We start from the raw sequence: 14265 nt of genomic DNA on the forward strand, positions 1-14265 counted from the left end.
TTTTAAACAAATTTATGGCAATTAAAATATTTGGAGAAAAGGGTATCACATTTCAATTTGTAAAGATCTTTTTAACTACTGTGTCATTAAAATGCTTTGTACAATGCAAAACTGTAACTGGAGAAACTAAGTTTAATAAATATCAAATAGATTTTCTGTATTAAACTTCAAAGTGGTCCTGTCTGTTGAAAGGGCTGCGTGCTCCCTGCTGCTGTATTTTTAAGCAGAGGTTTCTTTTTTGACCCCAGCACTCTGCATAACAAGGGAAGATACCGTCCAGTATGTGAGGTATGTTGAAATAATGGGATTATTCAGACGGGGAGGTCAGCTTGGGACGTAGGCAATTTTGATTAGAAATAATTTAAAAGTAAATACTTCTTCCAGTTATCACCAGATATATTTAGTATATTGAATCTGCTAGCACTATTATTATCAGTTTGTTTGCTCTCTCTTCTAACAGGCTTTTATTTGAAGTCCGGCTAAGAGTTCAGCTATTGAGACTGAAATGAGACAGAAGCGTGATCAACTTTACACACTTGCCAGGTTGAACGATAAATGTCTAAAGACCACTGTGAAATAAGCACTTCTGCTTGAAGTGCCTGATGTGCCGTCAGCAGACACTGTGGTCACAGGATGCAAGGGGAAACCCAGGTAGTTTGCGGAATATAAACTTTTAATACGCACCTTAAAATAAATATATATATATGAACAATTACAAACAAAACAAACATGAGATGCAGAGTCCTTTTATTGAGCTTGGCCATCCTCAGTGCGTGCTGCAGAGGTACAACCCCGGTGAGCGAATGCTCTCCATCTTTTTGAAGTCCTTTTACCAGTTCCTGTGGCAGGAAAGTCGAATGTACTTGTTGCTGATTTGCTGTCGTAGCTTCTGAGTGGTCAATAAATACGTCACAAGTAGAGCTGAGCCGTGGCAGCAGTAACAGCAGTGGGTGTTCTTAGAGGCAGGTCACTCGGAGGCAGTTCTAAGGAAGCAGCGGTTCTTCCTGGAGGACAAAACATCATCAGGCACTGACAGCTCAGACTGGCGGCCATGTAGGGCTTACACAAGTCTATCCAGCCCTAGCGGTGCTCATCTTACTCAGCCATTGCAGCAGTGCTGCTGTTATCTCACTGACTTAATTCAGTTTGACTTTATTCGTTTTACATTCTTTGCTTCTCATGGTAACTGCAAAGAACAGCTTACCCAGGTCTGACCCAGTAGTCAGATAGTGGCGTACAAGTTACCCATAAGAGACACCTTTCTGTCTATTTATCTTCCTGTAGCTGCTGTTACAGTTCATCCATACTAGTTGGTAGAACCACAAGAAGCATTTCAAATGCATGCAAAAGAGGAGCCTGACTACCATTTCCTGTAGCATTTGCATCTAGATGATGTATATGTTCTGCTCTTCTTCCATTTGCTTTCTGGCAGTACAGTAGGTGCCACAAAATCAGCTTTCAGTCACCAAGTAACTTCAACATCACTTTTTATATGGATTTGGACAATTTACTCATACTTCGTGTGCATGGCAACTGAGGAATTTTTGCTTTAGTATTTTAGCTCTCTTCAAAATGAGAGCTGAACTAGTCCCTTTTAATTAATATATGCTTTAAAGTGAATTATTTTGGCCTTAAGGATTAATTTTTAAGGCCTCAGTACCTAAATTCAGTCTCGAACTCTGTGTTCTTTTTTCTCTTTCTAAGATGACTTTTCTGGGGTTGCACTGCAATGGCTCAGGCCTGTCATCAAGGGCACTTGGACTCTGTTCTGTTTGTACTGCCAACAGAAGAGGTCTCAGTCTATTGCTCCATCCTTATTCCTGGCATCTTTTTCTTTTATGCACAGAGTTAATCTCATATCTTAATTGATTGAGAAGAAGTAGGAACTTCCTCCACATAACACAGTATCAAACGTCTCCAAGCCATGATGTTGATTAGGGTTAGTACCTGCATAGCATTGTAATGCATTCACTGTTATCCCTACATGAGGCTCCAACGGGTCTCAGTGAGACTCCTCTCCAGAAAGGTGTCATCCGCTTCTGTCTCTGGAGGGGCTGTGGTTGGTGCAGGGAAGCAGAGTGTGCCTGGAACAGAGCAGCCAACTGTCAGCAACATGCAGCAGCAGTGGGCAGAGGGTCATTTTGATGCTCGGGTCAATCATCTTAAGCATTACTAAGTGAAGGACTTTAAATCTTCCTTGTTTTCAGACATTGCTCTCTTAAAGCATAATTGTTTGTATCCGAGTCCTAAAGAAATAGTTATTAAAAATCAGCATTTTAGTTACTTTGGGAGGGAAGGCACAATTACTCTGAAAAGTAACTGAGCAAGTGACCCATCTTCACTAGGCAGACACTCTGCTTCTTTGGGATGCTGAGTCCCCCAAAAGAGCTCTACCCACACTGCTGACTCCTGCCAGTTCCTCTCGTTCATGCACGTCTTTGCTGTCTGACATCTGAACTAGCACTTCAAACAGTAATCTGTGCTTACCTGACTGAGCAGCAGTGAGAAGAATAAAAGGAATGCCATGCTTTTCCAACAGTGCATCTTCACAGGATGAGCTGCCACTTCAACTGTAGGAGCAGCTGTGGGTGGAGGAGGTTGGAAGAGCCCCGAATAGAACTTCCCAAGCTACAGCCAGATTTTTATAGGCTTCATTCTCTTATCGTTGCATCAGCTGTCAGTCATTACAGGAACAAAGTTCATTTAGGAGCAAGAGGGAATTACAAAGTTAGCATCTACTGAAGCGATCTGGTTCAAGGCCTATCTATCTAGCTAATGATTTACTCTCCTTCCACTTGTACTTTGTCTGGTCAGCTTACCAGATTTGCCAACTGTTCTTTCTTTAACACCTATCTAGCATGTTACCAGAACTCCCTTGTGTGCCTGCAAGTAAAAGTGTGGGTGGCCAACAGTCTCATGGTGAAGATCAAAAAGCCATAACCTTATTTGACTTCTGTGACATTCACAGCATGCACAGCTCTGAGTTTGCCAGCTGGGAGGTAAATACTGCTCTCCTGAGAGTATTTTGAGCAGAGAATCAAACTTTCGACTCTGCTTCTCATTCTTGGTGTGTGAAAGAATCACAAGCAAATAATTTAACCTTTATTCCCACAAAGCAGTACTTGAGAATCAGATATAATATTTTCCATGTGGGGTTTGGAATGTCAAAATAATGTTATTACTTGGTAGGTAAATCACAGATCTGTCCTTTCAAGGATCCTCATGTGCAGTTAATCTCTAGATAGCTAAGCAAAAAAGTAGAAGGGATGGCTGCAAGGATTTTATGGAGGTGAGTTGCTCTATGTAGCAAGACTGGTTTATGGAGATGAATGCTCTCTGCTGTACTCTGCCTCTGTATCTCATAGTCTACCTCACGATTCATCTTCTGAAAGGTGCCTACAAAACTCCCACTGATGTGGACAGGCAGACTGTAATTAAGGGAAATCTTAAACTCTTCTGTGGTGATAGAAGATTGCCAACAGCCCAGAGAAAATAATGTTTAAAAAGCACTACATACTGCTTCCCATTTCTTCCAAAATATCAAAGTTGAAACATGCTTCCCCCACTTGTCTCCCACTGAGACAAGTAGGAGTAGGTGTGTGTCTAAGATTACTACTCTGTAAATGCACCTTGTCACTATTTACTCCTTTTTGGCTGTGATGCTTCATGCACCCAGCTACCACGTATGTCCAGGTTTGCTGTATCTGTCAAGGAAATGACTTTTTTCAGTTGCAGAGTAGCAGAACACCAGTATAGCTGTGTCAAGCTCTGCACGTAGATTTGGAAGCAGTCTGTTTAAAAACAAATATTTCAGGTACTGTACAAAATAATTGTGCTTCAGCTACATTATAAATCCAAATGTGAATGCAGTAGGCTACAGTTTTCTGTGATTGCCCAATATGGAGGCATAAGTGCCAGCGTGGAAGGCAAGTTACATAGATTAAGATAATGCCTGCTTGGTTGTCAGGTTCCAGCCTACAAATGATTACTGCGAAGCCCAAATTTCACTGGGATTAAATGAAAGCCCTTTGCAGCATATTGCCTCCAACCCACTGCAGGAAGATTTGCTCCTTTCCTGGCGTTCCTCTTACATTTTCCCACTTCCCCTTATTTGTCTTGCTTCCCTGTGAGGAGGAATCAAAACTGGTCTTTATTTTGCATTCTTGGGTCTCACATAATCACTGCAGATCAAATAGCTGAACTTCAGTGTTGGTTGGTTGTTTTTTTTACATTTTGCTGTGAATTTCTCAACTGTTTCTTCTACTGAATCCTTTCTTTACATACAACTGAGTTTTAATTACTGCCTTCACCTGTGGAGCACAGGTTTGAATGGCATCTCAACTCTAAGAGCAGTGCCTCCAGCATGTCATTGTTTCTCAGCATTTTTTGCTACCTAAAACTAGTCGTGTGATGATACATCAAAATTGTTGTGTATTATAAGTTCTTTATAGTGTCTTTGTAGTTGCAGATCCCTTCTGGGCTGCATCTGTTTCATCTGTGCAAGAAAAAAAAGGGACTGATTGTTTCCATGTGTGCAAATGCAGTGCAGTCCAGATGTCTGTTGCAGGCCAGTAGATAGCCACTGCAATTGTTTAAACAATTGAAAAGAATGTAAAACATTGCTGTGTTGCCACTTTTAGCATTTAGTGAAGGAACATCAGAAATAAATGAGGGGACAGATTGATTTTCAGCTGCATTGTTCAGACTCTGAAATGCTGCTCAGCTGAGCTCCCACGTACCACCTGGCAGGTGGGAGCCATCACTGCAGCAGCATGTCAATGTGCCAGGTTTGCTTCTTGCTCCCTGCTGCACGGCTGGGCCCGCAGGCAACTGCAGAGATGAGAACAGCTCAGCGGGATTGCAGCAGGTGCTGCCAGCAGCAGGAACAGACAGGGAGCAGCTCCAGCCCAGCTGCTGACCCTGCAGCATGAAGGTTAAAAGCCAGGGCCTGGCAGCGGTGCTGTCGCTTGAAGCTCACGGGGCTGCTGGGTTGTAGGTAAACTCAGCAGTGGCAGCTGAACTTGCCACCTGTTTACAGCAGTCTAGCAGCTGGTCTGGACATAGTTCAGCTGTCTGTGAATGGGAGCAGAGACCTCACGAGAGGCTGGGCTCTGTTCTGAGCTGCTCATGCTCAACAGAACTGCTGAGAGGTACCAAAAAGGAAGTATTGACTCAAACTCCCACAGTACGAAACCTTAGATGTCCTGTTATTCAGGCTACGAATCAACTCCTGTTGCTGTTTGAGGGTAAGTAAATAAGACCCAAACAAGAGTTCTGAATGAAGTATGGCTGCCGACATGTTTGGCTGCTCAGAATTGGAGAACCCAGTTTATTCTTCCCTTGCTTAAGTAGAAATAGAACTGAAATAGATTATTTTTAGCAGAACTTACAGCACTGAGTAGCTTGCTTTGCTTGTTTCTGCCAACCTCAGACTGCACTTGGGAGTACAGAACAAGAAAGCCTGCAGCTATTGGAAGTGTATATCCACAGCTTGCTGAAGTGAGAGACTGAGCATCTTTGACTTCCAGACAGCTCAGCCCTTAACCCACAAACGATCTATCACAGAAGAACGTCACACTCTCCAGATTAGATAAATTTTCAGTACCAGCTACAGGAATAGCGTGACAGGGAGATAAAGGTGTTACTTTGCTTGAATTTGAGGCAGACAGCTCAACACTAAGAAAAATAAAAGATAAAGGAATGGGCCAAATGTTCTGGACTTTGCAGAGGGAAACGTGTCATACATGTAAGAGCCCCGGGGTGAATTTTGTAGTCATGCATTTGAAAATTTAATGGTAGTAATAGAGTTCCTTAAATCATCTTTGGGTGTTAAAATAATCCTTTTACTTCCTTGTAGTTCCCTAGGAACTGCTTTTAATTCAGCCAGTTAACGCTAACCAAACATCAGAATTGCAGTTTATCATCTGATTATTATTAATAAATATGATAACCTGGTAACTGTATAAAGGATCAAAGCTCATATTCAATTCTGAACCATCAGTCAGGCTGGGCAATTTTTGTCAGTATCATATCAGACTGTTCTTCACAGGTACACAGACTGGAATATGTTCTAATTCAAGCAAAAAGTGGCCAGTGAGAGGAGGATAAAAAGATCAAATTGCTCACCAATGCTCTGCTATTTCTCATCACCTGTACTGTAGCCAGGGCTGCCTTCAACTGAATACACTGAGAAATGTATCTAGAAAATAGAGTCAGAGAGAAATGTGAAATAAAGCAATTTGAGCTTAGAGGATTTTAGTACTGTTATCTCTGTATGGCATTCACCTGACAGATAACGGGGTATAATTCACCTTAAACAATGTAAGACACAGACTTCATATAAAGATACAGGCCAAAGTTAAAGTTTATTAGGCATTATTATGTATTATCTCCCCGTCCCTCTGGTTCCGTGAATGAGCAATGGAACAAGTAACGCAGAGCGGTGACACTGAGCGGTGCAGTCACTGGTCGTTCTCATAGTCAGCAGGATTCTTCCTCTTCAGCCTCTCAAACTCTTGCATGCCCCACGAGTACAGCAGGTAGGTGCCCAGGAAGGCTGGAAACGGAAAGGAAACACTGACACAGGGCACGGCACAGAGCAGCACGGGCTGCCCGCTGTGCTTCTACGGCAACACAGCCATGACACCTCGCTCTAAAGCCCCATTGCCACCATAAAGCCCCACTGCCACCGTAAGGCCCCATTGCCACCATAAGGCTCCATTGCCACTATAAGACCCCACTGCCACAATAAAGCCTCATTGCCACTATAAGACCCCACTGCCACTACAAAGCCCCATTGCCACCATAAGACCCCATTGCTCACTGTGCCCCCCCGAGCTCCATCAGGCCCCCGCTCAGCCCCGCTCCTACTCACGGGGCGCCACCTTGAAGACCTGCGAGCTGAAGCGCCGCCACACGTTGGGCAGCCCGTCCGAGAAGACGTTGGGGATGGCGCGCTGCTCGAAGGGCGACAGGCTGTACGTGATGATGTGCCGCACCTGGGCCAGGTTCCCGAAGTGGATGCCCATGGCCGGACCGTGTCACCTTGTCACACCGCCCCGCTGCAGCGCGACTCAGAACGGAACCTCACATGCTGCTTCTGCTTCCTGGCGGCGAGGCGGCCCTTGGTCGCCATTGGTTGCAATGGGTGCGTTATCACTGCGCAGAGGATGCGCCCTCGGATCCATCACGTTTCTGATATGAGGTGATACGTTTCTGTAGCTGCCCCCATTACAGCTTCCACAGCCTGAATGCTTTGTCCTCCATTGACTTTTCCACACTCGTGATAAAGAGCGAATAACTTCACATCTCCGTGTTCGCTTCTGCTGAACCAGCTGCAGGGTGCGCAGCATCTTTAATCCCCTAAAAACGCCAAAACGCCCTAAAAACTGTGAGAAAAGGCACCACAGGGCGCTGCCAGGATCTGTCACTGCTGAAAGAGCCGCAGCCACAATGTGAAAGGAGGCGGCTTCAAATACACACACGTTTGGCAGAGCTCAGCTCCCATCGTTTGGAATGGATCGGTGGGAGTGGCGTACATTCAGCAAGCAACCCTTTTTAAAGCCAATCAGACACAGCACCAAGCTGAGGCAGGACTTTGTTTGACGTGGAACCATTTCGCCTGGAGCCTTTGGTGAGATGAACCTCACACAGCGCCAAAGTCAGCACTATTTTTAGTTCAGCAGCTTCAGGCCAACGCAATGGGCAGAGCTGGGCTGTGTCAGGCAGCACCGCAGCTCCAGGCTCATGCCGAGGGACTAAAGCACGTCTGCTGCCCTGCCAGTGCCCTGTGAGCCATGTACAGTCCTTGGGCTCCGTGCTGTCCCCACCAGGCTGTGCTCCCAGCCTAAGCCCCACGGAGCCGTGTGAGTCATGATCTAATGTTAAGGGCTGGTAGAGAACGGGAGTTTACGCAACAACATGCTCACAAATTGTTTTAAAAGCTATTCTTCGCAACTAAAAAAACCCCCACACTCAAAACAGCACCATATTCTATTAAAAAATCCCTACCAAAAGCAGCCCCCTTTGTGTGAGCTGCAGCCAAAGCTCTCTTAGCTTGAGTTGTTCTCATCCTGAAACAAGCATTTTCTGCAACATTCCTACTACAAGAAAAACACTGGGGGGGGGGGGCTGGAAATTTGGAAAGGAAAAAGAATGAAATACTGAGAATAATTTTAACATGAGCCTTTCCTCTTATCCAGAAGCTTAACAGAAGTGCCATTACAAAGGATTTCTTTATATAAAGTAAGACTAGCAGACACTGAATTCAAGTGATATGTGTGATAGGCACTCATTTTATTTATTATTAAATCTGTACCAAAACAGCTTAAAATAGGCACCTGGTAGTTGAAACCACTTCTGTTCAAATGCAACATTATTCCAATAAAAAGATATTTACATTTATTTCCACATTCTAGAAAGCCCGAGTGGCTACAAAAACAGTGCTATTATATAAACACCCACTAATTAACTCCATGCTCCTATTCAGTTTGAAAGAGCCGTCAGAATTACACAAACACCACAAATATTCTGAGATTACAAAACACCTAAAGCAAGTGTGAAGCAGGTTAAGGTGCACCCCCTACCGACAAGTGCATTTAGTAGCTATCATGTCCTCGTATTCTTTGTAGACTATGGAGCCATCAGGCTCTATGGTCAGGACGCTCAGAGGGCTGTATTCAGCAGGAACACAGGAGGGCCTGGGAACAGAGGAGTCCAGTTTCTCATATATGAGGTTCTGCACCATTGTATGTACAGGTGAGCCATAACGGTGCCCAACCACCCTTGGACAGTCACCCTTGCAGTACTGAGGGCTGTATCTATGCGGTGCTATGATCCATTTGTCCCATTTTAACCGGCTGAAGCTTAAACGGAAGCTGTGAAGCTCGCACTCGTTTTGAGGAAACAGAAATTGTTTGAAATATTCACTCAGGTTTTGAGGCGGAGTTGCTGGAGCTTCCTTCAGATTCTCTTCCCTTCGATGCCTGGATGCCCTTTTAACCTGCGTGTTCTCTCTTCCTTTGTCACCTGTCACATCAGCAAACAGGCTGTTCCTCTGCCTGGGCCGCGCTGGGCTTTTCCTTCTGTGTCTAAGTGAGTTCCACCTGTGATAAGCTTGCTCGCTGGTATCGTTTAGGTAAAGAAGAAGAGAAGGGGGGACCAGAGCCATATTAATGAGATTATTCTGGTTAGTGTTATGTTGTGGGTTACCCATCAGACAAGTGAAGTTCACAGCCATATGAATATTCCTCCTGTTAGTAGCAATGAGAGGCTGCAGAAAAGAAGTCACATCAACCTCAATCTACTTGCGCTTTCTAACTTCAAAGTGCAGGCTAAAAGCTACAGAGTGTGAAATGCTGGGACATTCTTGGCTAGAAGAATCATGCTCCTTAACAGCCAAATGGCACGTGCTCGTAAAGGAAGAAGTGGGAACTGAGGTGTCAAATGAGTAGAGCAAGACAGACTTGAGTAAGTGCTCGAGAGCAGTAACACGGTCCAGGTTGAAGAGCAGATCCACTGAGTGAAGGTCTCCTGAAAAGAGAAACAAAGATCTTGCACAGTTAATGCATCTTGATTTGCCACCGGTACATAAATGCTCTGACATAGTGGATCACCAGAAATTGGTAAGCAGCAGAAGAAACCAATTTAGATGCCCATATTTTTATTATATGGAATGTCTACTTCAGTCAGAACCAAAACTTATCAACAAAACCAAGAAGGCCCAAGGTTTCTAAGAGGCACTGAGTGCAGTTAAGGAACAGCACACAAAGTTGGCAGTTCCAATGGGGAAAAAGGAACCAGAGCCTTTGGACTGTGCAGGAAACCATGAAATGATGTAAGTTCTAACGGGTGTGCTGCCATGTTCCCTTTAAAACTTTAGATTTTTAGCATTAGCTGCAGTTATTGTTCCTACTCACACATTCCTGACCAACAGCTGCCAGTGATGCTGACTAACAGCAAAGCAGAAAGTCATTTCTGTCAGTTTGCTTCTCTCTCATGAAACAGAATGACAGCTTCCAAGCTATTCTGAATGCATATTTCTGTCTCATTTGTCCCTACTGTAGTACACGCTGTTTGTTGTCATTTCCCATGATGTTATTTGTATTTACTGCAATTTCTGTCTCATTCTGAGGCTGATGAAGCCCCGTGCTGGCCTTCTCTCCAGGTGTAGAGCTGAATGCTCAGCACGCTGCTTCTCTTACTGCTCAGCACTGCTGCTTCTCTTACTGCTCAGCACTGCTGCTTTCCTGAGTTAGAGATTGTTCTTTGGTAGACACAAGTGCATTAAGTGATCTTCAAACACAGAGAAGCAAAGGGTTAAGAGTCAGATGTGGTCTCTGTGGATCTTAATAAACTTACAACTTTATGTTAATGATTTTTTTTTATCTAAAGTTATGAATTTCAACAGCAGCCTCCAAATTTGCTCCAAGTTGATTTGGATTCAGACCACTGCTTTAACTGCTGCTGTATTTAGGAGACATTGGCATGAGGCTGCCTGTTAAAAACCAAAACGCCTCCAGCAGCCTGTGCTGTAAATCACCTACCTGATCACCTACCTGTAATCAGGTCCCTGTGGCAGTGCTGGCACTCAGAACACGGGGTGAAAAGTCGAACAGTGTTATAGAGGTGGCTCTTGTGGGCCTTTGGGATTCCCTCCTTGGTGGCGTACATCTTATACAGCCTCTTCATGTACCGCAGGGCTCGGGAGTCCAGCTGGAGCCTGGGGGTCCCACGTTCCCAGCTCTGCCATCCCTGGTCGGACAGCACTTTGAGCAGGGGGGGCAGGAGCGCACAGCCTTGGCTCGCTCCCTTGGGCAGCCGCAGCAGCGGGTAGAGCTCGCGGAGCTCAGGAGCTCTCATAAGCCCGGAGCCCTTGTCTGGAGCTGCGCGACCCCTGGAGCGGGGGGAGCACTGGATGCTGAAAGAAAACCAGTGAATGCAGCAATAGAAACAAACGCAGACCCTCCAGGTACCCTCCATGCTCTTCAGAGCTGCAGCCTAACAACGCCTCCCCCAAAATATTCAAGAAAAAACGAACGCACACGAGTGCGAGCCCTTATATATGCTTCAGCTGTGACTCTAAAGGGAGGTTTCTTTGTGATTAGAAACCAAAGGGGAAGATCCGCAGCTGGCTGTGGAATCCACGTGCGTGTGTGTGCGGCCGGGCTGAGTCTCTGCACGTGGAAGCGTCTCACCAACAAACGCTGCTTCTCAGGGTTAAACTTCTCCACCTGGTGAAAACTGCAGTGCACCATGTTCGTGGATCAGCCCCCAGGGGGAGCCGGGAGCCCAAGTGATGCCGCCGGTCCGGCTGAGTGAGCGCGATCTGCCGGCACTCCGGTATCAGGGTGTTAGCTGTTAAAGGAAGTTCAGCAACAGCACCAGTTATCATTGCTAAATATATATAAGATGCTAAATATTGTTGCTCCTAAAGATTCCATCTGGAGTAGTAGTGAGTGCTTGGTGTGTTTAGAAACTCGTTGCATGATGTAAGGAAAGGGGTGGAGTTTTGTTTTACTTAGTAAGGAAAACGTGTTTTCATGCCAGATGGTTTTAATTAGAGCTGTGCTATCGGTAATCTAGTGAAGTGTCACCTGTAATCTGGCTTTTGCATCTTAGGGCTTCTAAATAAGGTGTGCTTGTTCAGAGAATGCTTAATTAACTTACAGAATTCTTTCATTTGGAATGGAAGGTTTAATTCAGATACCAATTTTGGAGTGTTATTGACAGCTAGTTAGCTGAGAAGGGTCATAAACACAGTGCAGCTAAACAAGCAGCTGTACCACCTGCAAGGACAGCAAGAGCAACAGGATGCCCTGTGATGGTGAGAAACTAGCCATGGTTTTGTGAACTCAGCAAGGGAGTAACTATCAGGATGATAACTCCAAGTTGCAAAGATACTTGGGGATGGTATGTAATTGGGAACCAATGATGAGCTCCGCTTTTGCACTATGTATGAGCTAATTATCTGTATTATAAATGTACACGCAGCCAAGCAATAAATGAGATTAGCTGATCATATGTCAATGACAGGTGTGGTCGTTTGCTTTTCTCCCTCCATCTCCAACAACCAATCTCTAATGTGAAACAACATAACCTTTTTGCTTAGATCTCTTAGAGCTGTTCTGACTGTGATGAGATAAGGGGATGCCATCAGGTCTAAGGCCATCTGTGTAACAGCGCTTTGGATGAGGTCGGTACTTCTGTTTGTTTTAGAAATGCATCCTTCAGTGACACCTGAAGAGCTGATCTGCTGCTCTCCTGTGCATGTAAACCATTCCCTCCCTGTGTTAACGTCAGACAAACATGATGTGTGCCCCGGTGGCGCAGTGGTTAAGGACGCCGCCTTGCAACGCTGGGGCCCGGAGTTCGAATCCCCCCTGTGGCGCAAGTGGTAGAAGTGCCGCTCTGCTACACAGAGGCTCGAATCCCGGGGGCTGGACTCAATGATCTCTAAGGTCCCTTCCAACCCGCACGAGACTATGATGATGATGATGGTTTCTGCTGTTTCATGACTATTAAAGCTGCTCTCCAATATCTTTTCTTTCTTCTTCCTTGGGAAACACCAAGTACCTCATTTGTACTATCACAAACTAATGGCAATCTTTGAATTTCTATGAAGCAGAGAAGACTTGGTGCTTTGCCCTGTAGCAAGATAATGACATTTGTTTGTTTCCATGAGAGAGTGGAAGCATCAATTGCAGGTGCAGCTGTTCTGCCCCAACCAAGTGCTTTACTTGGGCTTGTTGGGCTGATTCAGAGTACTGTGAAATACAAGAAGCAACAGGTGCTCTCTGTAAGGTCCCTTGATAATGCTGTAGGTCTGTAGCTAACTACTTCTACACTGTAACTGTGAGCTCAGTGCCTGCTGTGGAGCTGTGTCCTGCTCTGAGTATGAAGCTTGCTGCACGCAGTGCTGTGATGAGCTGTGTTCTCCATGCCAGGAGCAAGGCACACTGCATAGGTGCACTGTTGCTCCTTTGGATGCATTACCAGCAGGAAGCTGAGCATATAGCACAGCATTGAGAGACTGGGCAGTTTGTACCACTGGAATTAATAACTGTTCTTGGCAGGGTAGTCATTCAGTTGGTTCATTTAGTAGAGTTCAGTGACTGAATAGGCAGCAATGTGAGAAAAGCTGTACTTCACCCTTGGTGAAAACAACTGCCTGGCACAGCACGGCCCTGCTTTGGCCACTGGAATGGAGCCTGGCCCTCCTCTGCTCATGGGCTGCTGGGGCTGCTTGGCTTCATCCAGTCCCTTCAGTCCTGCTGCAGTGAAGGTATGTGCTTGTGGAGTGCTCACTTAGAGCTCTTCTGTACTGAAATCTTGGTTTACAACTCATCCACTCATTGCTTCCCATCAGCCATGTTATGTGAGGTGATAAATGTTGATACGTAGTGTTCAAACATGGCACTCACATCCTCACCCGTTCAGCCTATACTGCGTAGAAGCTGGTGGGTCTCTCCTTGTTGTAATCAGGTGTTCATTAAAAAAGAACGATGAGAGCTCATTCCTTGGCTGCTCAATCCAACCAGGGCCATGGGGCAGCTCAGGCTGTGCCCTTTGTTAAGGAGGAAGGCAGGAGGTGAGGTGGTGGCTCTGCAGTGCTGCTGTTAGCGTGGATTCTTTGTAGGGCGATACCATGCAGTGCTGTCATCAGCTGCATGGTCTGGGGAAAAGCACATGTGGTTAGAGTGTGCTGGTTGGTCATTAAGAACAACCAAAGCGCTCGTAATATATGCAGAGACAGGTTGGCAGAAGACCTTCACCCTTTTCTATTTTACTTTTTCTATATAAAGGGGAAGGACAAAAACCCAAATGAACCCCCTCCTGACAAGCCAGGAGGTGGGTGCTGATGCTTGGCTTTCTTCCTCCTGTTTTTGTGCTGCTACAGAGCTGAGATCTGCCATGTCCTCACGTTGGAAGGTACCTACAAGCAGCAGCACGGCACTGATGCTGCCGCTGTCACCTGGCGCAGGGCAGCTGATGGGGTAGGTAAATAACAGTACCCACGTGTGACGTTTTTCGGATGTTTTAAAATAGTTTTTAAATAAAATAGCAATTCCAGCCGTTCTGGCAGCCACCGGCTGGTAGGAAAACAAGGAATCGTTCGTTTTGTTGTGCTGCCGTGCATGTCCTTGTGTGACCCTCAGCCATAAAAGCACTGGGCTGTGAAGCAGCCCCTCGTGGCCGCTCCGAACTCCACGGACCGGAGCCCACGCCGTTGCTCCGCCCGGCGCTGCCCGTTCCTGCGACTTCGGG

At 45.7% G+C, this 14265-nt stretch overlaps 2 protein-coding genes, 1 long non-coding RNA gene and 1 pseudogene across 9 annotated transcripts in view; all 4 read right to left on the reverse strand.

Annotated features, from left to right (window-relative positions):
• Positions 1 to 14265, reverse strand: part of LOC146752869 (uncharacterized) — a 213758-nt gene that overhangs the window by 90299 nt on the left and 109194 nt on the right. The window lies entirely within an intron of this gene.
• On the reverse strand, positions 731 to 2638 carry LOC146752871 (liver-expressed antimicrobial peptide 2-like). Its single transcript, XM_085531315.1, has 3 exons — positions 2488 to 2638; positions 1948 to 2084; positions 731 to 1004 (listed from the first exon to the last, which is right to left on the reverse strand). Exons 1-3 carry the CDS (start codon positions 2542 to 2544, stop codon positions 968 to 970), a joined length of 231 nt encoding a protein of 76 aa, XP_085387441.1. The 5' UTR covers positions 2545 to 2638; the 3' UTR covers positions 731 to 967.
• On the reverse strand, positions 6347 to 7070 carry LOC146752872 (cytochrome b-c1 complex subunit 8-like). The gene is made up of 2 exons (XM_085531316.1): positions 6875 to 7070; positions 6347 to 6556 (listed from the first exon to the last, which is right to left on the reverse strand). Exons 1-2 carry the CDS (start codon positions 7026 to 7028, stop codon positions 6462 to 6464), a joined length of 249 nt encoding a protein of 82 aa, XP_085387442.1. The 5' UTR covers positions 7029 to 7070; the 3' UTR covers positions 6347 to 6461.
• Positions 8168 to 12272, reverse strand: LOC146752873 (growth/differentiation factor 9-like; annotated as a pseudogene).

This window comes from Coturnix japonica, unplaced genomic scaffold (assembly GCF_054131305.1).
Source record: "Coturnix japonica strain WE unplaced genomic scaffold, WE-NBRP24 Scf041, whole genome shotgun sequence".
Taxonomy (NCBI): Eukaryota; Metazoa; Chordata; class Aves; order Galliformes; family Phasianidae; genus Coturnix; species Coturnix japonica.